At 37.5% G+C, this 26,015-nt stretch overlaps 1 protein-coding gene across 1 annotated transcript; it reads left to right on the forward strand.

Moving 5' to 3' along the window:
- Positions 1-239: 239 nt before the first annotated feature.
- On the forward strand, positions 240-18,643 carry LOC129777518 (uncharacterized). Its single transcript, XM_055783826.1, has 6 exons — positions 240-1,154; positions 1,228-3,183; positions 3,246-3,465; positions 16,663-16,990; positions 17,049-17,194; positions 17,257-18,643. Exons 1-6 carry the CDS (start codon positions 632-634, stop codon positions 17,531-17,533), a joined length of 3,450 nt encoding a protein of 1,149 aa, XP_055639801.1. The 5' UTR covers positions 240-631; the 3' UTR covers positions 17,534-18,643.
- Positions 18,644-26,015: the final 7,372 nt, after the last annotated feature.

A 26,015-nucleotide genomic window follows, 5' to 3' on the forward strand; every position in this document is an offset into this window, starting at 1 on the left:
CCGATGTGTCTTGCAGAGCAGAGCAGTTGTATGGATGAATCGATCTTATTTCGACCGTGGATACAACACAACACAAAGATGGTCAATGAGGGCCCTGAGTTTTGAACTCACGAAATGCCGTGTAGTAAAAGTATCAAAAAACTTTCTTCGCCATTTTAGTGACCGAATGGTTCCACCTCCCTATGCACGCATATTGATTCGATCTTCGGCCATGTTGGAAACACATGTTTTGACAATTCTCGAGATTACTCCGTGTGGGTGCGTTTTCATTTTCTAACGAGTGTTTATTCCAAACATAGTGACGAAATCGTGGAAAAAAACGAAAAATTTTGCATAAAATCGTAAAAACAATCAAAAAATAGTACATCGGGTCGTGCTGTGCAGACGGAGTGAGAGTGCTGATTGAAAAAATTTAACGAATAATAGGAAAATTAGTTTTCTTCAGTATGCCACGGAAAAATGATTAGCAGAGTATAGAATTTTCGATCTTCTTATTATCAAACAGCGGCTGTCATTGTCGAAATGCAGAAGCGCACGTCGCATTTCTTTGTGAGAAGATTTTTATTTGCGGGTTGAAATTCGGTAACTCATTCTATTTGCATCGCTTGGTCAACGTGAAATATAGTCAAACATGTACTCTCAATTGAGAGAAAACTTCTGGAACAGGATATATGTAAAAAGCAGGGAATTGAACACGAACAGCAACTGTGAAAACATACCCACGGGTAGTGGAACTCTACCTGTTTGGGATCTCAGCCGGATTGAGCTGCAGGATCAAAGGCGAACTCAAATAACGGATATTCCGACAATTGATTTGGAGGAAGAAGACGGTGGGAATGTATGTTTTCCTACTTCGACTACCCATACACCGAGAGCTCATATGATACCGACAAATGCTCAGAGGCCCACAGAAGCCACTGAAAATTACCCGGGTCACAGGATAACACATGAGCATCGTGGGTTATTTATCCCTAGAACTGCTCATGAAATAACAACAGCGCCTGCTGGCATTATTTTCAATCGGGTGTATAACAAAAAGCCAATTTCGCCGAAGGAAAATTATTTCAGTGTGCTGGACACACCGCCTACTCCGGGAGTACTATCGGCAGCTGCAATTTTTGGCGAAAAGTCTGTCAATACAGATCCTAAACCTGGTGAGTACCGTTTCGATTTTGTAGATACGATAGAAAGCTTAAGCGTCACTTTTCGAAATTTCAATGTTTTCAGTGAGAACCACTAATCAGAACGAAACACAGCTTATTCGTCGTTCCTTCGATAAGACGACTCCCTCAGTGCCTGATCGTGTCAGACGCCAGGAGAAGCGAAACGGACCATACAAGCTCCTCGGTGTAATAGATCTAGAGCCGGACGACGACAGCTCCGATGCAGCGGACAATTTAGACAAACCTTCAACAGCTAAGGGCTCCCCCAGCGTAAGTATGTCTCCGAAACCTGATGTTCTGACATCGACAAACTCGGCCCTCGTGGGAAGTTCCTCGACTCCGCTTTCATCTAAATTGTGTGGCGGTAAGGAAATGACTGAGAAAAACAAAATATTAACTATAGAAATCGACGAGGATGATGAGGTTATGAACGAGGATGAATCCAAAATGGAACTATCTGACGAAGATGAGGCGGATGGGTGCTCTGATGTGAGTAAGGAACCCGTCGCGGGAACATCGAACAAAATTCCCGCTGACGAATCGCAGGTGGAACAGTGTTCGTTGAGTGATTCGGAAACCAGTTCAACTGCACAGATGAATCCTTCTTCCTTAGCAAATTCGTTTTGGGATGTTTCGAGTTCTGGATGTGTTAAAAAGTCTAGTGATAACATAAGTTCCGCAAATCCCACAAAGAAACATAACGATTTCGATTTGTTGTTGGATAAAATTAACCAGCAGGTACCAGCAATGTCTCAGCAGGATCGTGTGGAATACTGGCGTGTAACCAGGGAAGATCTACTATACTCAATCCCAAGTAATGCGGAGATCGAAAGCAATGCATCAGTTAAACGTCCTCTGGATGATCCCATCCATATATCAAGCACTGAGAGCAGTGACTCCGAAACGAGTGACAGTCCCAGTTTGCTACTGTTGAAGCAACAGAGGGCCACCCGCAAGAAGCGTCGTACGGGGGCAGAGAACGGTGACAGATCTCCATCTTCGTTGCATCTGAGCAGCGAGGATTTGGATTTTCGGAAGAGCCAAGTTAATCCCGAAATTGATAAACCTGGAAGTATGATACAAGTTCGTAAAAATTATCACAAATTTCCATCTAGACTTAGTCGGTCGCAAGATGATCCCAGTTCAACCTCGAAATGTATCGACGATCCGTACAGTAACTTCCTCAATGATGACTCGAAGGAGAAGGAGGTGTTTGAAAAGTATTTACGTCGAAATCCGGCGTATCGTCCCAATTTGTTGAAACACAGAGGTGAGCCTACGATTAACGAAAACAAAGTAGCCGTTGTTGTTCTGTCAGCAATCAAGGATCCCCCTTCAATCGCATCGAATGTCAACAATATTTCTGTGCGTCGACAATCGGAGCGATCCGAATCGACCGAACGCGTCCCAAAATATGGCAAAAACCGGAAGAAATCGGCTGGCAAAACTGTTCGCTATAGGGTCCGCAAAAAACAGCTGAAGAAAAAATCCATAATGATCGTTCCGTCGAACCTTCGCAGCTACCGACGCTTGGTCATGAAAAGTTCTCTGCGAAATGGCAAAGAACGGAAGAAGGCATCGTTCGTAAATCTCCTCAGCAGTGCTGAGCAGAAACGACGGAAGCGAAACGCTAACCAGACGGTTAGACCTAAATTAGCTCCACAAAAACAGGAGGAGCCTCTGGTAGATAGCAAGCCAACCCGTGAGAATGAGCCCGTCCAATCCAGCCGAATGTCTGTGGATAGTGCCGTCAGCAGCTCAACCTCGGCGGATCACAAGCGATGCGATGGTTTCGTTGAGGACGAGTTGGTGCCTCAACCAGTTGCTAGTGACCTTTTAACGATGAGGAATCCTTTGTCTCGTTCCAACGGGGAGGTTCTGATGGCGTTTTATGTCTCCGGCAAGCTCATCGTTGTTCAGCAAGAGATGGTTAGCTTCTGGGAGTGCTCGAGGCTAACTGCAATGCTTGGGTTGAAACAGGATTTGCAGCTGGTCGGACAGACGAAACGTGCTCAGAGAGGTTTGAACCATTGAAATAATTATTTCCGACATTCTGATTATCATGTTTTATGTTTCATACAGATTCACAAGTTGATCCAACGAACACAAATCGGTTGGGTCTAAACGAAGACGAACCATTCTATCTGGAACCACGGGCGCGCAATCTGGACGAGGATGAAGCCCGGGCTTGTCCGTTGGCGTCCATCTACATCAACTGCTACTTTGCTGGTACAAGTGACGTTGATGAAGAGGACGGCCAATGCGTTCAAATGAAGTCGCTTCAACTGGATACTGTTAGAAGGTAAGTTTTTGTTTTTTTTTTACCCTGTTGGGTTATTCACACCATTGTCAGTTGTTTCGAACTTTTTCGGTATGGCCCATTTTTTCTGCCACGCTTCAGCAGCTAAAAACATTGAAAATCAGGGAATATCAGGGAATTTCCAATCCAATCAGGGAAAAATTACAATATAAGCCGATAAGATTTTCAATTAATGCAGTAATTAGAAAGTTGATACAAAATGCGTAAAAAACCTTACCTCAGGTACCAGGTGATCTTTTTTTGCATGATTTTATTTTGCGCGAGAGCGTTTGTGAGTGTAGTTGTGACGAACGCATTCCGGTGATGGCGCAATCTTTTTTTACGCGATTCTCTCGAAATTATGCGATTTTTATTTACGCGATTAGTGGAGGTGATCGGGCGTAGTGGTAACATCCATGCCTCTCACGCTAAAGGTCACGAGTTCAATTCTCACTCCCGACATTCTTCCAAAAATGGAAGTTAAAGTGACCAACCAGCCAAATGAGTTGAAAGTCACAGATAAAAAAAAAAGATTTACGCGATTTTGATTTTGTGCGCGCACACAAAACAGGCTGTGAATTTTCTTTCATTCCCTCCACGAGCTTCCTCCTATGAAAGCTTCCAAGGAATTAATGTGTATCGACAAGAATGTTTCACGACAGCCGCCAGATCGTTGAAAATGTCCAACTAGTCCGTGACAAAATAATAAAATAAACTAGGTCGTGATAAAATAAAAACTACATGATGATGTTTTGTGCTGTCCATAATATGTATAAATCTGAGCCCAATGAAACATTACCTAATACAAGCTGCATTGTCGTTGGATTCGAAGAATCTTTAAACAATGATGGGCTTCAAATCAGGGGTGACATTGCGCATTTCGAAACGAGTGATTTTTGTTCGTTTTGACCACTTTTGCCATTATGAATTTCGAAGCGAGCGAAACGAGCGAAATGTTTGACATTACGTAACATTGAGTTCGAGCATTTTTCAACTCGAAACCAGAACAAATGTCTCGACAAGAAATGGTTGATCGTCGTATGGGAAAATGTTAGTCAAACGTTGATTTTAATTCGGAAACGTATATAAGACAAACTCACTAATTTTCACTTAGCGAAAGAGAGTCACTTTTATCCCTCAACTCCCGCCTCTGTGGAGTAAGCGTACTCTCTTCTTCACTATCGCCATTGTCATTTCGCGATCTTTTCTTTTTAATCACAATTTTAATATAATATCAAATTAAATTTGTTTTTCGGCATTGATATTTGCAATAGTCGTGAAGTTTGCTTTGTTTACAAACCCAAAAATTTGACATTTCTCTTCGAGACAAATTTTGCTCGAGATCTAGTACACTGCAAATAATAACTCGAAAAAGATACATAATACTAAAACCAATTCGATTCGAGTTTGAATTATCTCGAAACGAATTACTCGTTTCGAAATGTGCAATGTCACCCCAGCTTGCTGTTTTTATATAAGACCTGAAAAATATCTCTTATGAACAAGCTTCTTCAGGCGTCGATGGACGGCCCTTAACGTGAATTAGTCATTTTTCTTCAAACTGGGAAAGAAAAGTTCTTCAATTTAGGTTGCTGCGAATTGTATATTTTACACGGTGCATTCGAAAATATCAGGTTTTTCAATAAGAGCGCTACAAAAGTTTTTTTTAAAATAAAACAAAAACGGTTTTGGATATCAATGAAATTCTTTATTCATGTGGAAGTACATTTGATTCCATTATGTATGGAACTCGATTTCTTTTGCATGACCACCACGACCATGCTTGCAGAAGTCCAGACGTTGACCCAATTTTCGACGGGTTTCAAGCATAAATCGGCCGATACTGCTGCAATTTCACGTTCGATATTCGTGCGAAGTTCATCAATCGTCGCTGGCATAGACCATAGACTTGACGTAGCCCTACAGGATATAGTCTAACGGCGTCAAATCGCACGACCGAGGCGGCCAATTGACTGGGCCATTCCGTAAGATAACACGCTCGCCAAACTTGGTTTTCAATAAATCGATTGTTAAATTCGCTGTGTGGCTTGTGTCGCCGTCCTGTTGAAACCATAAGGGGCTTAGAATGAAAGGGGTGTTAGTGATTTGATCGATTTCTCTACATTGACTCTCTCTTTTGGTCATAACTTAGCTGCAAGCTCATTCCCAGCTGTATTTGACAATGTGGAAGATAGGTCAGAACCTCATCTATCGGATTCTATAGCAAACTCGAATTGGATCGTTTTTGCGGTTGAGTTATTAATCAAAAAAAAAGTTGACAAAGAGAAATCGATCAAGTCACTTACACCCCTTGCATTCTAAGCCCCTCAATTGTCCAAGTCCGTATCACCCAATTCGGGCCGGTCTTCCGTGATGAAGATGTACGGCCCAATGACGCCGTCAGACCATAAACCGCACCAAACCGTATTTTTTTCGGGCTGCAATGGTGACTCATGGAGTACGTGTGGATTGTTGCCTGACAAATAAAGAATATTTTGCTTATTGAGGAAGCCACTCAGTCAGAAATGAGCCTCATTGCTGAAGATGATTTTTCGATGAAAGTCCGGATTATTTTCAAGTTGCTCAGCTCAATTCACGAATATCACGAATGTCAAGTGGCTTCTTCTTCTTTCTTTGTTTTTAAGAGGCTTTAAACTTTGCAGTTCATTCGCCTCTTCAAGTGGCTTCAATCTGATCTCGTAAGGACGTAGGCCAAGGTCTTTTCGCAAAATTCGCCACAATGAAATCACAGAGATGCCCAACGCTTGACAACGACGTGTGAGAGACTGATTTGGGTCTTCCTCAATTGATGCGTTAGCGGCAGCAATATTCTCGACACTACGGGAACTTCTTTGTTTCACGGACACGGAAACATTTTGTACTGTGCCTGTGGATTCAAATTTTTCAACTAGACGCTCAATTGTTGATCTGGCAGGACGATTATGACGACCATAAATTGGATGTATCGCTCGTAAAGTTGAGCCCATTCACTCCGGATTTCGGTTGTAAATTTGAATAGTCTCGACTCGTTGGATCGTATATCTTTCCAATGCGACATGCTGTAGAAAGTGTTCGTCCACGTTTGGTTTCTGAAACTCATATTGTTGATGAGAATTCATTTGATCAATATAGCATCCCGGGTTACAAAGTTGCTTTTTGTCTTTCACATTCCAGACACACTGGAGGAGTTGCTATTTACGTAAAAGAATCGATTAAATTCAACATTCGGTTAAACGAATCTGTTGAAACTAATTGGCTGCAGCTGAACATGTTGACTCAAAGGAAACAGGTGAAGGATAGTCTCCAATGCCTGTAAGGGTGAGCTTCGCATTACTCCAGTTATAGCAACGCATGTCAGGCCTTGGAGTTTGTTTAGCTTTTGCGTAGCTATGGTCTCCTCAGTCTTTGATCATCACACTAATTATGTTCAGGCTATCTTAGGCCGCAGGCCCGATATCACGTTGTCGAACTTGCCACGTAGCATAATGACTAGATCGTCAGCGAAACCCACGATTTCGGAACCCAACCAAAGCTTCTAAGCTTTCGGAACCTAAGAAGATCGTCAATCACTAGTGACCAAAGAAGAGGTGATAGAACCCCTCCTTTTGGGCAACCTTTTGTTGCAATCACAGATATTGATGACCCGCCTTGCTCCGAGGTGATTTACCTATTTGTGAGCATTCAATGGATCCATTCGATTAGAAAGAAATTCGAAATGAAATCGACAAATGACAAAACATAAGCATTTTTAAATCGAATGAATGTATGTATTCCATTTGGGTTGGAGAAAATAAGAGTTTTTCACAGCAATTGGGAATTATTTGACTCAAGTGTAACTTTTCAATAGAGCGTATCGATTTTAGTAAGAGAAGAAATCTTTGATAATTTATATCTCAAAAACAATGAGTCGTACCGAAATAGTGTCTTAGAATGAGTTATAGAGTATTGGTTTTTAACCCTTTGCGGTCGTATTAAATTTGGGCATTGGTGTCGTACTGGTCGGAATTATTTTTCTTCGAAAAAATAGTGATGCATGCAAGATTATGAAAAATAAACATTTTTTTGAACTATATATATTACGGTGGCAGCGAAAATGGTCATGTCAAATTTCAAACCCCGACCATGCAAATTTTGTTTATTGGCCCAAAAAAATTATCTGTGTCAAGTTTCAGCTCGATCGGGCATGATTTAGGGGTGCCTCAAAGCGCTCAAAGTTTTGATTTTTTTATCCTCGAAAATCTTGGAAAATCGATTTTTTTCTCGATGCCAAATGACTTAAAAATGCGTGAAACGTCAAGATCTGGTGTAATCTGCAAAAAAAAAAATTTCGCCTAAAATCGACCTGTTGGGACTTAGCCTGAGAGGCAATGAAGGTATGGAAAAACAATAATTATCGAATTTAAAGAACCGACCATGTACATTTTGTTTATTGGTCCAAAAAGATGATCTGTGCAAAGTTTCAGCTCAATCACACATGATTTAGGGGTGCCTCAAAGCATTCAAAGTTTTGATTTTGATCATCTGAATCGGTCCAGTAGTAAAAGTAATAAATTTTTAAACAAAGTAATTTTTGGAAAAAAGTGAAAAATGATTTTTTGGACCATCGGTTAACTTTGAAAAATCATAACTATAAAACGAAAAACAACGCCTCTCTGGTTTCGACATATGTTATATGAAAAATCCTCAGCTTTCCAGAAAAAATATAAAAAAATATAGCGCCTTTGGTCCCGAGACTATGAAAACAATAAAAAAGGAATACAATCAATAATAACGGGAGCAGAATTCGATTTTCTGCAGGTACAGTATTTTTCCAGAAAAGACCAGGTGATTGGCTTTAATTTGATATGTCGATCATCTGAATCGGTCTAGTAGTTCAAGAGTTATGAATTTTTGGAAACAGTCATTTTTGGAAAAAAGAGGAAAAAGTTGATTTTTCGGACAACCCTATAATGAAAATGGTCGGTAGCTAATATTTAGTATGTCCACCTCCATTTCGGATCCCTTTGAAAACTCGATTTGGCATCGAGTCAGACAGCTTTTAAAGTGTTGCCACATTGATTATAGCCCAACATTCCAGAATTACTTCCTTGAGACTGGAAATGTTGTCAAATTGTCATCCGTTTGCATAGACCATCTTGGCCAGGATTCTCCATAGGTTTTCTATGGAATTATGGAATTGCAATCGACTGCCAGCAGGTCATTCAAGAAGCGGAATGTCCTTCTCGGCAAACCATGTGGATCTATGCATAATCCTGCTGAAAAAACGACATCCTCGGTAGCGTTATTCTCAATATGGCCAATAAAAACGTCCACCAGTAATTGAAGATACTTCTCAGAGTTCATCCGGGTGAAAATGAAACAAATGAGAAGCTTGCTCTGATAGGAAACAGCTCGAACTTCCGCCCCCAAAGTTTCGCTTCGATCTCACGACATGCCGTTGACTTAAATTGTAATAATAGCAACTGTAACAGTCCGAACCATCCAAAATGAACTTTTTTCGCCGGAAAATACAACATTTCTCCATTTTAGTTTCCATTCCATGTATTGCAGGGCGAAACTGAGATGGTTCTGCTTATGGGCTTATGGGTGCTTATGGGCGGTCAGTTTCGGCTTCCCTTGAGGTTTCTTCCACATGATGTTTGGTGACTCATCCAAGATGCGCGCAATATGCCTCTTCGTTACTGGAACAACCGATTCTGCCTTAATGTATGAGCAGGACATCGTTTCTTGGTTGCTTCGTGTTTTATTCGACCTTGAAGACGCAAAGTAACTTTGGTGTTCCCATTTGTTGGTCGTTATATTCCACATTTCTGGCATTATTTAAAGAAATTCCGTACCACTTTCTCAGATAGACCAATTTTTGTTACGATCGAGCGATTAGAAAAATTTTGTTCACTGAATATCTTTATTATTTTCCGCCCCTCTTCCGTCAATGGAATACCTTTCGCCATTCCTTCAAATTCTACGTAAATCACTAATCTGACCAACTTCTTACGTTGCACATCTAATATTTATCTTGTAAATTGAACATTCCCAAGTATTTTTTTTAAAAACACAGATAAAGGCTTGGTGATTATGCGAAAACTCGATTTTATGCCCTACGGCTGAACGTATATCTCGTGAAGAAACGAAGTCCGATGCCGCCTTGTGTGTGTGTGTGTGTGTGTGTGATTGTGACGCACGTCCTTTCAATAAAAGTGACTTAAACATACTATCACTACAGCAAATAAAAAAATTAAAAAAAAAAATTCCTTCATATTTCTGTAGTTAAGGCATTCAAGAATATACCCTAGAAAGGGCTTATCGAAAATCCTATTATTTACCGAGTTAGCCATGTTAGTGATTTCTGTGATCCGAAATGATCAGAACTATTCAGAACTATTCACTTTAGATGAACAAGGGTTTTGTCGCTTGAGACACTTATGCGATTATTCAAATAACATGAGACAATTATGCAAACAGTGGTTCTGATACTTATGAACAATCTTTTCCATCATACCAAAGAGTTACAATAGCTAAATTCTGCTGTTATAATTTTCATCCCACATTCCTCTTGCACTATGTTTGATACTGTGGAGGCGATCTGGCGTAGTGGTAACATCCATGCCTCTCACGCTAAGGGTCACGAGTTCAATTCTCACTCCCGACATTCTTCCAAAAATGGAAGTAAAAGTGACGAACCAGCCAAATGAGTTGAAAGTCACTATAATACAGATAAAAAAAATATGTTTGATACTGAGTACCGGTATCTATTTCTCATAGGAGCACCGTATTGATTCGTGAACAGGTTAACTAGACATCAAACTTCGTTTAGGAAAATCATAAGCTGATACTTGGTTGAGTAAAATATAAGATTACCTATTGCTATGGTGGCTGACAACAGACAAACGACCACAAAGAGTTAAACGTGGAAAAAATATACAGTGAGAAAAAAATTGTACAATTTTTTTATTTACAAAAAAAACTTTAATTCGCAATATCTAAAATATGTATTTTTGTTTTTTTTTAATTTTTTTTCATATAAAACTGAAATAATGTAGAAAATTCAAATAATTAGTACAAGATGGTAAAACTATTTTTGACAAACTTTGTGGAATATCGATTTTTTATGAATTTTCGAAACTTCGATTTTTTGTATGTTATCAATCAATTTTAGCCACAAATTATGATTCCTGATATGATTTAAAACAAAAAAGCTATTTATCAATCGTAAAACAAATTTATACAGCATCTTGAAATTTTTCAAAGAAGAACTTGTGTTAATAAATAGGGGTCGATTTTTAGACCTGGTCGACCACTAAAATCAGTTTTCGTTTATATCGAACCCTGGAGAAATCCCAATAGATCGATATCGACCACTTTGAGAACCCCTGCTTTAGACTTTTTACAGTTAGTGCAGTTATACAGTCAGTTTAAATGTAAATTTAAACTCTTTCCAACCTATCTCAAACATAATTAGGCATTTGTGTTGAACAGATCGCCTATTCAACAGGCAGCGTATCTGGGATTCTGAAGCTCATATCTATTCGGAATATTCAGTTGAGCCGAGGATTCCTTATCCGCAACGAACGGGCATGAGGCAATTAGGATCGTCCGGCCGGCACACGGCGTGTTTTGCAGTGCCCCGCAACGTACGCATCATACGTTGTGCTATTTTTGATTGCCCTGTTTCAGGAACAGTGTTGGGAACTGAGAAGTTTTTCGAACGAAGAACAAGAATAAGGAAATAGAGGAGCATGTGAGGAAAGAAAAATAGGAAATAAATTGTTAATACGGTTATGAAAGAGTTTTTTCTTTCAATGAAATAATATTTCATTTCGGTTGAATCTATTCGTGATCATTGCTAGTTGATCCCCTATCCTAAAATTAGTTAACAGAATTGGAAGGTTTTCTGAAAAATCTAATATTTGCGGAAATCGGTGATTTGAGAAACAGCGTTTTTGCAAGGAAGTTCACGTAGGTTTCGTTACCTCTTCCCTAAATCGTGCGTGGTCGTTCGAAGCTAGCTTGACCTCTGGCGGTAGCCGCTGAGTCGGTTCCGCTTGGCCCATGAACTGCCAGGTTGGCAAGCCAGAATCCCTGATGACGTTACTTTGTACTTTGTGTGGAACCACAAATTTGGTTCCAGAAGAGCTCAGATTTCCAAGGTTTTTGGAATTTAAAAATTCTGGGGTGCGGAAACCCGAACAGTTGTAGCATTTAAAGGAAACTCTGGGTCTGACTGACTGTCAATTAAGATCTTTGTTTATTTCCATGTATCTGCTTAAATACTAGTTTACACTTATTTTCTTAACTCTACACAAAACGTAACGTAATTTACTGGGCGGAACATCGCACAGGGAAATGGTGCAAGTAGAAAGTGAAAGAGATAGAACGAGGACGGAGAAATGTTCTTGTGCTTGCGATTGGGTTTCCGCCTTGCACGCACAAGCATGTCTCAAGTGGGTCATTGAAATAAAACACTGACGCTTGCGTCGTGCGACGAATTGTACACACGGTTCAAGTATCATGTTTACTTCTTTGGTATGAATGTTGTTTCTGCGGTCATAAATTGTTTGGTGGGTGATAAACAGTTTATGACCTGTGGTTAAAGAGGGTTTGGGATCTCGGATAATTGAATTTCACCAAGTGTGAAATGAGATGAAACATTTGTAATTAAAGTGTTGGAGGAGATCTGTGGGAAAGTTCAATTTTGGAAGGCGTAGTGCCACACCATCCCCCTTAGGAAGAATGATGTAATTCAATGGAATCATTCTTGCTCAAAATTTTGGAATAGGATTTTTGTGGATGCTCCTGTTTTTTAATAATGATTAGTATATATATATATATATATATATATATATATATATATATATATATATATATATAATATGTATGAAGAACAGTTGTTTTTTTTTTACAATATTTGGTTTTATTTATTTCGCTTAGTGATAAGTTATTTTATGTATAATATGAATGTGCGCGTATATACGCGTTGCTCTACTGTTCCCTTCCCCCTAATCGGGAGTGGGGTTATATTTTATAATACGGTTTTTATGAAAACAGATTTTCTATACGATATTGCACTACTGATTGTGGTTTCATTATTCATAAAATAATTATTAACAATTGATACAACATGTGGTATACTCTTCAAAATTTAAAAAGTGAATGTTTAAAAAAATATATATATAGTTTTCAACTGGGTATTTGTTTTAAGGTTAGTTTGAAATTAGAATTTTTATTGACTCAACGCGTATGAACTTCTTCGTTACTCGTCTCATCTCTGTCTAGAAGAGTGGACAGTGGAGAGTGGAGCGGAATAAAGTTTCTGAACTAATCAGTACAATGCGCTAGAGCAATTGCCTTTCGTTCTTTTAATATGCCCATTTTATATTCCTTCGCTAGTCAGCTCTTGTGCTGCTGCATTATATTCATGACCTTTTATTTAGGCTCATTTTTCTCTTTTATCTAGAAGAGCAAACTCTTATGTTTGACTTCCATTTTAATTAAATGTGCATTCGTGCATCATATTTCTTTTTTTTTTATTTCGCTTCTTTGGGTCTTCATAAATTTTCGGATTCTCGACTCAGGTCAAGTCATTATAAAGTCATTACTACGCTTCGTCAAGAAAAAGTTAGAGATATTAAAGACAATCGTGCTATTTTGAATTTTATGACATGGAGTTGATCAGACTTCTGCCACTAATTTTCTAATAACTCGAAGTTTTTAGGAATTAGAAATTGGAAATATAATTGGAAAAAGAGAGAAAAAGTTAAGCATATCCAATTTTTAAATTTTTTTTTTATTTATTTATTTGATTTATTTTTAGTGCATTTTGGAGGTTTATACAATGATTTCATACATGGAAATGGCATTGTTGACGATTTCCTTTCGTGTATGATAATGTTATCTTATCTCTTATGTATGTGTTCACGAGCTTCTTATTTCTCATGTTCTTGGAAAACATTTAAAACATTTAGATATATATATATATATATATATATATATATATATATATATATATATATATATATATATATATATATATATATATATATATATATATATATATATATATATATATTTATATATATATATATATATATATATATATATATATAATATATATATATATATAATATATATATATATATATATAAGAATGTTTATTTATTCTTCGCTTGCATTTCAATATAAAAACTCTATTCATGTATTCTCATTGGACCATTACCATGATATTAAATGTTATTCTTTAACCTTGATTTAATATCCCTACACAGCTGATGAAGCTGCTTTGCATACAACCTGTTTGTTGACAAAAAAAAAAATCGTCATATTTTGCGCATTGCCCATAATAATAATTTTGAAAGCTTATTGTTTCTATCGACTTCTTTGTCTTCAATATGTTACGTTCATCGGTAACTGTACCGAAATTCATTAATTCCTTGTCATTTTTAATTCGATTTTTACTTTCTTCGGTAATTTATTTCTCGTACTAAAAAAAATAAAAAGTAATTGTACTGATTCCTATTTTTCATTCAATATTGATTTATTTTTCATTTAATATTGATTTAATATCCGTATTAATTGGATAAGGAATTTAATAATGTGAAAAAAATAATTTTCTAATTAGAGTAATTAAATTTGTTAATCAATAAGCTACGTCGTTGTTACAATTGTATGCGAGGGGGCGCTAGCCATGAGTCTCGATTCAATTAAACAAACGAGCGCGCTTGAAAATTTGTTTATCCTACATTATGGTATATATTTTGGTACGAGCGCGTAACGCGCGCTGCTGGTCACAATTGTTATTATTATTATTTGGCCTTAACCGTCGTATCGGCCGCTTTAGAAGGTCGCGATTCACAAATTTGTATCGCTTCCAAGGTTGTATATATATATATATATATATATATATATATATATATATATATATATATATATATATATATATATATATATATATATATATATATATATATATATATATATATATATATATATATATATGTATATATATATATATATATATATATATATATATATATATATATATATATATATATATATATATATATATATTGCGTTTGCCACTCGCCACAGCTTTCACAGTTGGAAAATTTCTTCCCATCCAGCTTGTGACATGTTGTTCAGTAAATTACATTTAATGCGACGTGCCGGAGAAACACTCAGTGTCGCATTGGAGGCGATTTTAACCTGTAATTGAACATTTCCGATGACAGTGGTACAGTGTCGACTTTCAATGTGGGGTCATAATTTGGAGCCCGAACTCTATGGTCACAAAAATGTCGCATTACAGGTCCATCCAATTATCTAAATGTCGAGCTGAATATAAATTACTGTACTTTCAATCTAGAAGCAATTTAAGAATTGGTGAAAATTGAATAATCGGGAGAGTCCCCAACTATCAATAAGCTCAGAACAACTGCCAAATTCACATACTCATCAGATCCTGGCAAACAAATTATGAAAAAATCAATTTGTGTTTTATTGTTATTTTGGATAATGTTTTAGAAAGCATTGAACTGTATTTCCTAAACTCTTTTTTGGAAGGTTTAATGGTTCCAATTTAGAAAACTTAGTACTCGTGGTTTTGAAAAAAACCATTTCGAACGCCCTCGATGCCGCCTTGTTCTGGATTTGCCACCAAAGCAGTTTGTATAAAGAACAAACTTTTTTCTTCTGCTACCTGATGCCGTTTTGCGATTGCGTTTGCCACTCGCCACTCGCTGCAACTGCCTGTTGTCTTGATGTCCACCGAACCGAATGTGTTCTGTTCCGAATGCGGGTTTTCTTATCGTCGCGAGAAGCTTGGCCAGCTAACTCGATCACTTCGGCGGCCGAAACTATATAACGCCGGCTAGGTGGACTGGTGCACTGGTGTACTAACGCGCTCGGCCTAGCTACCCTTGCGGGGAACTCCAGATCAACACGGTTCGAGCGGGATTTTGCCTTTCCCTTCACTTTTCCTCCTTTACCATGTCCAGACATGGCTGCTTGGGTCGGTTTGTTGATGTATTGTGATGCAAACCGACGTGGTGTACGGTTTGGATGAGAATGATCGTTACGGCAGCGGAGCGGGGTTTTTAAAGCCAACTGGCTGGCTCGAGAATTACGCATGTGTGAGACAGCGACCAATGTTTCGTTCCTTTTTTTTATTTTCCTTTCCAATCGTGCTTCATTCTGTTTCGCTGCTGCTCTGGTTGCCCGTTTTGGTCGGTACGATTTGAGGAGCACAAAATGGACCAATCAAAAATGGGCACATAGTGCATTTGGACAATGCTTGATATTTCACAATTATTCAATTATTTATCACAATAATTCAATAATTTATCTAATTAAATTTATCTAATAAATGGTATTCGTTATGATAGATGCGTAGATATATTTCCTATCAATTGATGCAAAAACCTTTGCGATCTATTGAGAAATGCTCGAGTTATAAGCGTTCCAAATCTTGCATTTTTTCCTACTTGTTCAGTGCCTAGATTTCCATTTCATCCCCTATATCTTCGGATTAGACGTAGTCCTACGTCAAAACAATTCATTCAAGCCTCATTAGGCCATTGCCGTGAAATTATATGTTATTTCATATTATATGCATCTAGTGGTATTTTGGTAATCGAAAAAGCTAAATGCTCGCTGATACAAACTGTGCTTTCGAGGTGTGTGCTTTAATTCTAAATCGTTTTATCTCTTCAAAATATATAACGAAAACCATCTTTAAAAAAATAGAAAATAAATTACTAAACTCATCCATGTCACGTCACGATTATTAATATAGATTATTAATGTGGGATTATTAATAAAGGTCCCACGAGTTGCGCGCTGAAGAAGATAAACTGCATCAGTGATCCACCTAATGCAGTAGGGGCACAAAGTACTGGGGAGGGGGCCCTGGTACTTCACTGGTTCCATTAGTGGCAAGGTATTTAATTAAACCATCCCGATCATTCATTCCTCGGCACGGGACCCGTCACACCTTGGCTTAGGGGTTTATCCATTACTTTCTTTGCGTAATAGCCATGAAAACAGCTATTATAACCATCCTCCTTAGGCGCTTTGGACCCTTTGGTCTGGTTCTCAATAGGTTCTTTTTCGGACATGCTACTATAGAGATCCGTCATTCGCAGGCGGAGTCAATATCTTGTTAAAATTAATTACTGCTAAAATTAAGACTTCTCGTTTCTCCTCCAGCAAATTGTCCGACATACTGTTTGTTCCTTTGCCTCGATCGAGATATTTCATGATGTGTTGGTACGAGCAGCTGTCAGAAGTGGAGCATCGTACCGGATTGTGCAAGTACAGTTTAACTCCCGATTTGGAAACGTTGGCCAGTATTAGAGAGTTTCCAACCATGATTTCCAAATTGACGAGCCTGAAATGCCTGGACAATGATCGACTTATCGGCTTGGGCTCGACAACGATTGCCATATGGAACCACGATAACGGCTGCTTGTTGTTCACAGTTGATCTGAAAATGGAGCTCCATATTTCGTTGACCAGCTTTATTCGCACAGAGAATGTAAGTAAATACAAGCACATCACATCTGTTTCTTTACTAACGTTTAATTGTATCTCAGATTGAAAGCGCTTTGTTTCTCGTCCAAATGTGTCCCTCCCCCGGTGGGAACTCAAAACGCAAGCTTATAAAGGTCTTAGGAATAAACATGAGCAAACGCTCATGGCATTTGATTCACAGCTACGAGGTTTTGCTGGAATCTAGCAGGTAAATATCCATTTTTGTCCCTTACTGCGTTCTATTAAGATTTCCTTCCCTATCCTCCCTAGCATCCTGTGTGAATCATCTGCACTGAACTCGACTAGTCTTCACTGTACTTCGTTCCAAAGCGGCGAACTGCTGGCAATCTGTTTGGATGATCTCACTACGTACTTTACGAACCACAAGCAGCTGCAGAGCTCCGATGGGAAACGGATCACTCGTGATAATGTGGCTACGAGGGAGAAAATCTTTCTCAACTCAGCCGAAAACCGTCAACTCGTGCTGATTAGTGATAAGCTCGTTAAGCTTAAATCGATTGAGGAATATCTACTGTTGCATAGATAGGAGGTCCTTGAATTGGAGACGTAACTTGAAACTTGCGCTTTGATGGGTGTTCTATAGAGAAATAATGATACTAATGAAGCGTTCTCATCGAGGAGCTTGATCCCAATAGAGCTATCCTTTTCCGTTGAATTGTGAATTGTTAGACTAAAGCCGTTACTTGTGCGGCAGAACAGAATTCGTTTATTTTGTAGTATTTAGACACTAGTGAGTGTTTTAGTTTAGCATAGTATATATTTTTCTTCTCAGGGGGATGTACTAAAATCGTTTATTTTACTCTCTTTCGTTCCTTCGTCATCCCCCAAAACGTATAATTCATTAGTTTTACTAAGCAATAGAGAGAGGAAATATGCACTCTGATGTGTTCAATCGTTGGACTGCTAATAAGTAAATAGGTAATAGCTTTTTATTATGCGAATCTATTAGAGATTACGCTGCGGTGTTGTAATCACGAAGTTTGATTTTGTTATCGAGAGCGTTTGAGATGCGCGGATTAACATTTATTATTTCCATGATTGTAAATTGTAAATTTCAGAATACGGTGAAGACTTTGCTGTTTGGAGTTATGAATTACAGGCTATTGAAAAATTATACAGTTGTGTGTATTGGGAGCAAATATAAGACACGTCGATAGCAATTTATTTTTGGAATCCAAAATAGTTGTTTTATTTGTTTTTTTTTTATCCAAAATATACATTTTTTTATTAAGGCTCATATGGCGTCAGCCTAACGGAGCCGGGAGTTCAATATTTTGACAATGTTTGCTTACAACTATGTTAGTAATATGTAACCGATTACTCGCGGTTGGCTCGAGGTTAGTATTACAAGTGTTCTCATAATTGGGATTGGGTGTTATACCATCATGTTTATGAAATTTTATGAATTCGCTTATAATTTCCAACAACTTTTCCAAATACATCGTTATGGTAAAGACATATGTTCAGGAGTTACGTTACGAAACATTCGAAGACATGTGGGTTAATACAAAAAGTAGCGAAACTAAAAAATCTTTTTTATCTTAATACAAACTTCAATCAATCAAAAAAATTGTTGGAAATTATAAGAAAATTCATAAAATTTCATGAACATGATGGTATAACACGACAAACATATTAAAAGAGATCATTTATTATGAAAAGATTATAAATTAGAATTTTTTTTTTAAATATCTCGAGAATGGTTGAAATTTGAAGGAGATTGATAATAACCTTTTTTGTTTTAAATCACATCAGAATTCATAATTTGTGGCTAAGAATGATTGCTAACATACAAAAATTCGATGTTTCGAAAATTCCTAAAAATTCGATGTTCCACAAATTTCGTCAATAATAGTTTTACCATCTTGGGCCCATATTTAAATTTTCTACATTTCATCTATTTTATATGAAAAAAATAAAAAAAATATAAAAAATACACATTTTTTGATATCGCAAATTAAAATTTTATTTTGTAAATAAAAGAGTACTAATTTTTCTTCTCAGTGTATATTTTTTCAAATTAAGCCAACAATACTCTATAACTCTTTCTAACACACAATTTCGGTACGAATCATATTTTTTTAGATATAAATTATCAAAGATTTATCTTACTCAAATCGATACGCCCTTTTCAAAAGTTACGCTTGAGTCAAAAAATGATCATGGTTCATGTATTTGGAAAAGTTGTTGGAAATTATAAGCAAATTCATAAAATTTCATGAACATGACGGTATAACACGACAAACATATTAGAAGGGATTATTTACCATAAAAAAGACAATAAATTAGAAATATTTTTTTAAATATGTCGAGAATGGCTACATTTAAAAGGAGATTGATAATGACCTTTTTTTGTTTTAAATCACATCAGGATTCATAATTTGTGGCTAAAAATGATTGTTAACACACAAAAATTCGAAGTTTCGAAAATTCCTAAGAATTCGATGTTCCACAAAGTTCGTCAAAAATAGTTTTACCATCTTGGGCCCATATTTAAATTTTCTACATTTCATCTATTTTATATGAAAAAAATAAAAAAAATATAAAAAATACACATTTTTTGATATCGCAAATTAAAATTTTATTTTGTAAATAAAAGAGTACTAATTTTTCTTCTCAGTGTATATTTTTTCAAATTAAGCCAACAATACTCTATAACTCTTTCTAACACACAATTTCGGTACGAATCATATTTTTTTAGATATAAATTATCAAAGATTTATCTTACTCAAATCGATACGCCCTTTTCAAAAGTTACGCTTGAGTCAAAAAATGATCATGGTTCATGTATTTGGAAAAGTTGTTGGAAATTATAAGCAAATTCATAAAATTTCATGAACATGACGGTATAACACGACAAACATATTAGAAGGGATTATTTACCATAAAAAAGACAATAAATTAGAAATATTTTTTTAAATATGTCGAGAATGGCTACATTTAAAAGGAGATTGATAATGACCTTTTTTTGTTTTAAATCACATCAGGATTCATAATTTGTGGCTAAAAATGATTGTTAACACACAAAAATTCGAAGTTTCGAAAATTCCTAAGAATTCGATGTTCCACAAAGTTCGTCAAAAATAGTTTTACCATCTTGGGCCCATTTTTTTAATTTCTATTTTGTATGTAAAAATTAAAAAAAAGACGGGTGGGTAATGTCGGGGACATAACCGGAGTGACGTAGGACTATACAAAGGGGACAGCTTTTATTAAATATATATTTTAAATATATTGTTTTATTTTCTTCTCCTACGTGAATACCTACCTATCTACCTGAAAAATGGATTAGTTTACTGTTTACTCTTTATGAACATGTTGGTGGTTCTGAAAAGAACCTTTGGCGTTGTGTTTTTGTTATCACTCGATATTCCCATTTTGCTCGGTTAAACCTTCCTGTTTAGCTATTGCGTTTGCCACTCGCCACAGCTTTCACAGTTGGAAAATTTCATCCCATCCAGCTTGAACATGTTGTTCAGTAAATTACATTTAATGCGACGTGCCGGAGAAACACTTTGCCACTCACTGAAACTAATTGTTGCCTTGATGAGCGCCGAACCGAAGCTGCTCTGTTCTTTATGCGGGTTTTCTGATTGTCGTGAGCAGCTTTGCAAGCCAACTCGAGCACTCCGACGGCCGAAAATCTATAATCGCTGTTAGGTATACTGGTGCTCCGGCACCAATCCGTTCGGCCTAGTTACCCTTGCGGAGCAATCAGAGAATGCGACCAACAGGGAACTGGAGACCTGCACGGCTCGAGTGAGACTTTGCCTTTCCCTTAACTTGTCCTCCTTTGTTACGTCCACGATGCCGATGCCGTACAACCACACGGGTTTACGGTTTGAAAGAAAATAAGATATTTTTTTGGGGTCCGCGTGTTTTATACTCTAGCGGTACACACTCACAGGATAGAGACAAATCGGCAGACTCAGCCAGAGGGGCGGGTCCAACGAGACGAACGAATGAGCGTTAAAAGGGAGCGATGGCAAAAAAATACTTTCATTACGATTTGTTCGCTCGTTGGATTCACATGCAGGATAAAAAGTGTCCTTTTCAGGATCACAAAATTATCTTCAATCTAAAGAGTTTATTGTTTTGTTATCACTCGATATCCCCATCTTGTTCGGCTAAACCTTTCTGTTTAGCGATTGCGTTTGCCACTCGCCACAGCTTTCAGATGGAAAATTTCATCCCATCCAGCTTTGTGATATGTTGTACAGTAAATTACATTCAATGCGACGTGTCGAAGCGCCACTCAGTGTCGGATTGGAGGCGATATTAACCTGTAATTGAACATTTGCGATGACAGTGGTACAGTGTCGACTTTCAATGTGGGGTCATAATTTGGATCTCTATGTTTACAAAAATGTCCAACTAAATAAGTCGCATTACATGTCCGTCCAATTAGCTAAATGTCGAACTAATTGTAAATTACTGTACTTTCAATCTGGAAACAATTCAAGAATTGGTGAAAATTGAATAATCAGGAAAGTCCCCAACTATCAATAAACTCAGAACAACTGCCAAATTCACATACTCATCAGATCCTGGCAAACAAATTATGAAAAAATCAATTTGTGTTTTATTATTATTTTGGATAATGTTTTAGAAAGCATTGAACTGTATTTCGTAAACTCTTTTTTTGGAAGGTTTAATGGCCCTGATAAGCGCCGTGTTTTATGGAATGGTTCCAATTTAGAAAACTTAGTACTCGTGGTTTTGAAAAAAACCATTTCGAACGCCCTCGATGCCGCCTTGTTCTGGATTTGCCACCAAAGCAGTTTGTATAAAGAACAAACTTTTTTCTTCTGCTACCTGATGCCGTTTTGCGATTGCGTTTGCCACTCGCCACTCGCTGCAACTGCCTGTTGTCTTGATGTCCACCGAACCGAATGTGTTCTGTTCCGAATGCGGGTTTTCTTATCGTCGCTAGCAGCTTTGCCAAAACTATATAACGGCCGAAACTATATAACGCCGGCTAGGTGGACTGGTGCACTGGTACTAACGCGCTCGGCCTTTCCCTTCACTTTTCCTCCTTTACCATGTCCAGACATGGCTGCTTGGGTTGGTTTGTTGATGTGTTGTGATGCGAACCGATGTGGTGTACGGTTTGAATGAGAATGATCGTTACGGAAGGAAGGAAGGAAGGTATTGTATTATAGAGACTTTAAACTTTTGCAGTTCATTCGTCTCTAGCCTTGAGAAAGGCCCTTTGAAAACTCTACTCTACTCTACTCCAGCGCTTCCACCTCCGCCCTCTTGCCTTGAGAAAGGAACTCGATCCCTCGCCGTCCAGCCTGTCCAGCAACGATGTTGTCCAGTCGGTGTCCACACAAAGAATGATCGTTACGGCAGCGGAGCGGGGATTTTTAAGCTGACTGGCTGGCTCGAGAATTACGCATGTGTGAGACTGCGACCAATGTTTCGTTCATTTTTTTCTTTTTCTTTTCCAATCGTGCTTCATTCTATTTCGCTGCTGCCCCTGTTGCTCGTTTTGGTCGGTACGATTTGAGGAGCACAAAATGGACCAATCAAAAATGGGCACATAGTGTATTTTGACAATGCTTGATATTTCACAATTATTCAATTATTTATCTCAAGAAAAATGAAATGTTATTCGTTATGATAGATGCGTAGATATATTTCCTATAAATTGATGCAAAAACCTTTGCGATCTATTGAGAAATGCTCGAGTTATAAGCGTTCCAAATCTTGAATTTTTTCCTACTTGTTCAGTGCCTAGATTTCCATTTCACCCCATATATCTTCCGGTTAGACGTAGTCCTACGTCAAAAAATTAAAAATATGTATTTTGGATATTGCAAATTGAATTTTTATTTTGTAAATAAAAAAAAGAGTACTAATTGTTTTTCTCAGTGTACTTTTTTCTCATATTCAACCCAAGACGGGTCTATGGTACTAGGTGAGGCCGTTTCGTCACTAAATAGGTTAGGAGAGCGGTATATGAAAACAGTACGGAAGAAAGCAGAAGGGGAATTATTTGCTTGAAGCATGAAAGAGACAGACTGATCAGGAACGAGCTTCGGCACTAGCGTATTGTGTTTTGTTTACAAACAAAACACAGTTAACTTCCAAGATGGCTGAAGAGTGGTTTTAGCAAGTTGGCCCACCTTAGGATATACTTCTACGCGCCTTGATTCAACCATCAATACTCTATAAAGTGCGATTCACATACAACATCCACGTCACGTCCACGTTCCGTCACGTCCACGTTCCGTCACGTCACGTTACGTCAGTTATTCTACCATGCATTTCTTATGGAAACATTCACATACACCGGCAACGTAACGATCCGTCAGCATACGTTCAACGAAAACGACCGGCAGGGTTTGTAGAAAAGAATAATTCTCGCGAAACTTTTGAAAAGGTCCTATGTAACAAATGTAAACAAATCGAGTTAATGGATGCACGCTATTAGTTTTAAATCATTGAATTTATTACAAAAACAATCGTTCACGTATCTATCTTCTTCATCTTTTTATCGCCGATACAAAAAATATCCAATGTACAGATTCGGATTTTATGCGCCCGGCTGTTACTTCGGATGCCTCTTTTCTCCGTCGCCCGAAACGTCCGAAGTAACAAAGCAGTCAGAACAATACGAAGTCGTACTTCGGTCGTTTTGAGTTTTTGTTTCTTACAGGTGTTGTTACCGATTTTAGTGCAATTAGACGAGTGATAACAATAATAATCTGCCTTTAGAATGAAATGCTGTTATTTGGGTTGTTGTTTAGTAGTTAGTTTCAAATTCTTATCGTGTAACGTAATATGTCCAATGTGCAAATGCGGGCAGTCAAAAGGTCCAATGTAACATTTTTCGCTCCTAGTCTTCAACTTTAATCTCAAATCACGGAACAACAGTTACGATTGGTTTTTCAGAGTTTCTTGACTGCTAGTGGTGAAAGTAGCGATAAAGATCGAAAGCTTTTAAGACAATTCGCGGGATAATGTTTGGGTCTTCAACTTCGTTTTTGTCGAGTTGACGAAAATGTTACATTGGACCTTTTCAAAAGTTACGCGAGAATTGACGGAGACGGACGGCTCGTTTGGTTTTTGTCTGGGCTTTGTGTCTCGGCTTTTGTTTTCTACATGTTCTACATCCACATTAGGCTAATTGAACAGATCTGTGATGCAACACGTTTAATTAGACATTTTTACCTCTAGTTGGACATTTTTGTAAACATTGAGTTCGGGACCCAAATTATGGCCCCACATTGAAAGTCGCCACCAGTTGCAAATGTCCAATTACTGGTCAAAACCGACTCCAATGCGACACTGAGTGGTGCCTCAGCATATCGCTTTATAAGTAACTTACTGTACTTTTTATGCCAACATATCTCTTAGCTCCAAATTTCGGAGTGAAAATCATTCGCGACTAGTTGAAAGAATTATTCTATTTATTATTATTGTTGCATAAGGGTCGGACTACGGGGTTTAAGCATTTAAATAATTGAATTCAATGATTCTCATTGAATTTTTCAAAATTAAGAACTGATTATAGGCATGCTGATTTGAAAGAGGGCATTGCAATTTAAAATTGTTGTAGGTGACGACACCATGTAAAATTAAATAAATCATTCGTTTGGCATTTGAAGTGACGGTGCTGGTGGAAGCATTGACTGCATGTGTGAATCGGTGGAGACGTTGACGGAACGTAGACGTTCTTCTCCGTAACGTGCTATGTGAATCGCACATAACTCTTTCTAAGCGTAAGAACACACTGGACAGCTCTCCCGCGCGGATTTTGCAAAGACAGACCGCCGCGGGACCTCGATAATGAAATGTGAATGCGATAAAACACATACGGCGGGGCGGGTGCGTACGGTTCCAAAATCACTGTTGTACGGTTCCTCGTTCGCTGCGGTGGCCCGATGAAGATAATGCGCCGCAACGGTTTTGTGAGAGTAGTAGCACAGCAGTGGAACTCCATACAATTCACTTACTAAAAAGTGTCCACATTTTCATCGCTTGTTTACGTGAAGAATATAATTTTTTCGGGCACACTTGATTTGAGAGTGTATGGATTTCTAGCTGTCTTGACGCAAGGTCTTTAATGAAGAATGAGAAGATGGGAAGGTTTATATAAACATGTTTATAATTACATAAGTTTATTCAAATATTAATATTGCTCTTATTTAACTATTCAGTGCAATTTTATCAAAATTTGAAAGAGAAATTAAAAAAGGATTGTTTTTTTTTCAATATTTTTCTGAGATGGTTATTAAAAATCCATTGCTTTATTATTTACCCTCCATTATTCGTTAATTTCTCCTGCTTTTCGTTCTTTGACCTATCATTTTAACAATTCAATTTGAGAGGTTTAAAATTGCGACAAGATAAAAATTTGGTGTGAAAGAGTGAATTGTGGAAAATTAAATCGCAAATTCTCTAAGCGTTATAATTAAAGTTTTTCTGTAGTATTTAATTTTTGAGTTTGTGTGAACGACAGATTAAAGTTGATTCATAAAAGAATAAGATTTCATTTGATATGACGATTTTTGAAATCGACTCAATGGTTGTAAAGTTATGACGTTTTGTAAGAAATCTAGGCCCTAGTGGCATGTGCTGTACACAAAAGTTGTCTCCATTCACATGAATTTTATATTTTTTTCCAATTCTTAACTTTCAAACCAACATATCATATCTTTCCGTTATCCGCAAACATGCCAAGCAGTAACTTAAAAAAAACAAACTCATAAACGACAAAAAGAGTCTTAGATTGTATATTTTTTATATATTTTTCACAGTTTTACAGTACCATTTGCTTATTGGCGTTTTTTTTAGTTGGAGTGCCTTTTAATTGGCGGTTCACCAGTTGGAGCACGCGCAAATCAAAAAGCAATCATCTGTCATAATTGTATGTCAGTTTTACTATGTTGTTCCAATGCCATTTTTGTTGAAATGTCTTTGAACATTAAACTCAAAAAATTAAGGCACAGTATAAAAGTATTTAGTTTTGCAGTTTGTTTGACAAATGTATTCGTTTG

The sequence above is a fragment of the Toxorhynchites rutilus genome, chromosome 3, assembly GCF_029784135.1.
Source record: "Toxorhynchites rutilus septentrionalis strain SRP chromosome 3, ASM2978413v1, whole genome shotgun sequence".
NCBI classification, from domain to species: Eukaryota; Metazoa; Arthropoda; class Insecta; order Diptera; family Culicidae; genus Toxorhynchites; species Toxorhynchites rutilus.

Excerpts from the sequence above, each read along its gene's own strand:
- LOC129777518 (XM_055783826.1), top strand. The coding sequence starts at position 632 with ATGTACTCTCAATTGAGAGAAAACTTCTGGAACAGGATATATGTAAAA. Across the intron at positions 1,155-1,227 it reads CAATACAGATCCTAAACCTG|TGAGAACCACTAATCAGAAC; the intron begins GTGAGTACCGTT and ends CAATGTTTTCAG. Across the intron at positions 16,991-17,048 it reads GCTTTATTCGCACAGAGAAT|ATTGAAAGCGCTTTGTTTCT; the intron begins GTAAGTAAATAC and ends ATTGTATCTCAG.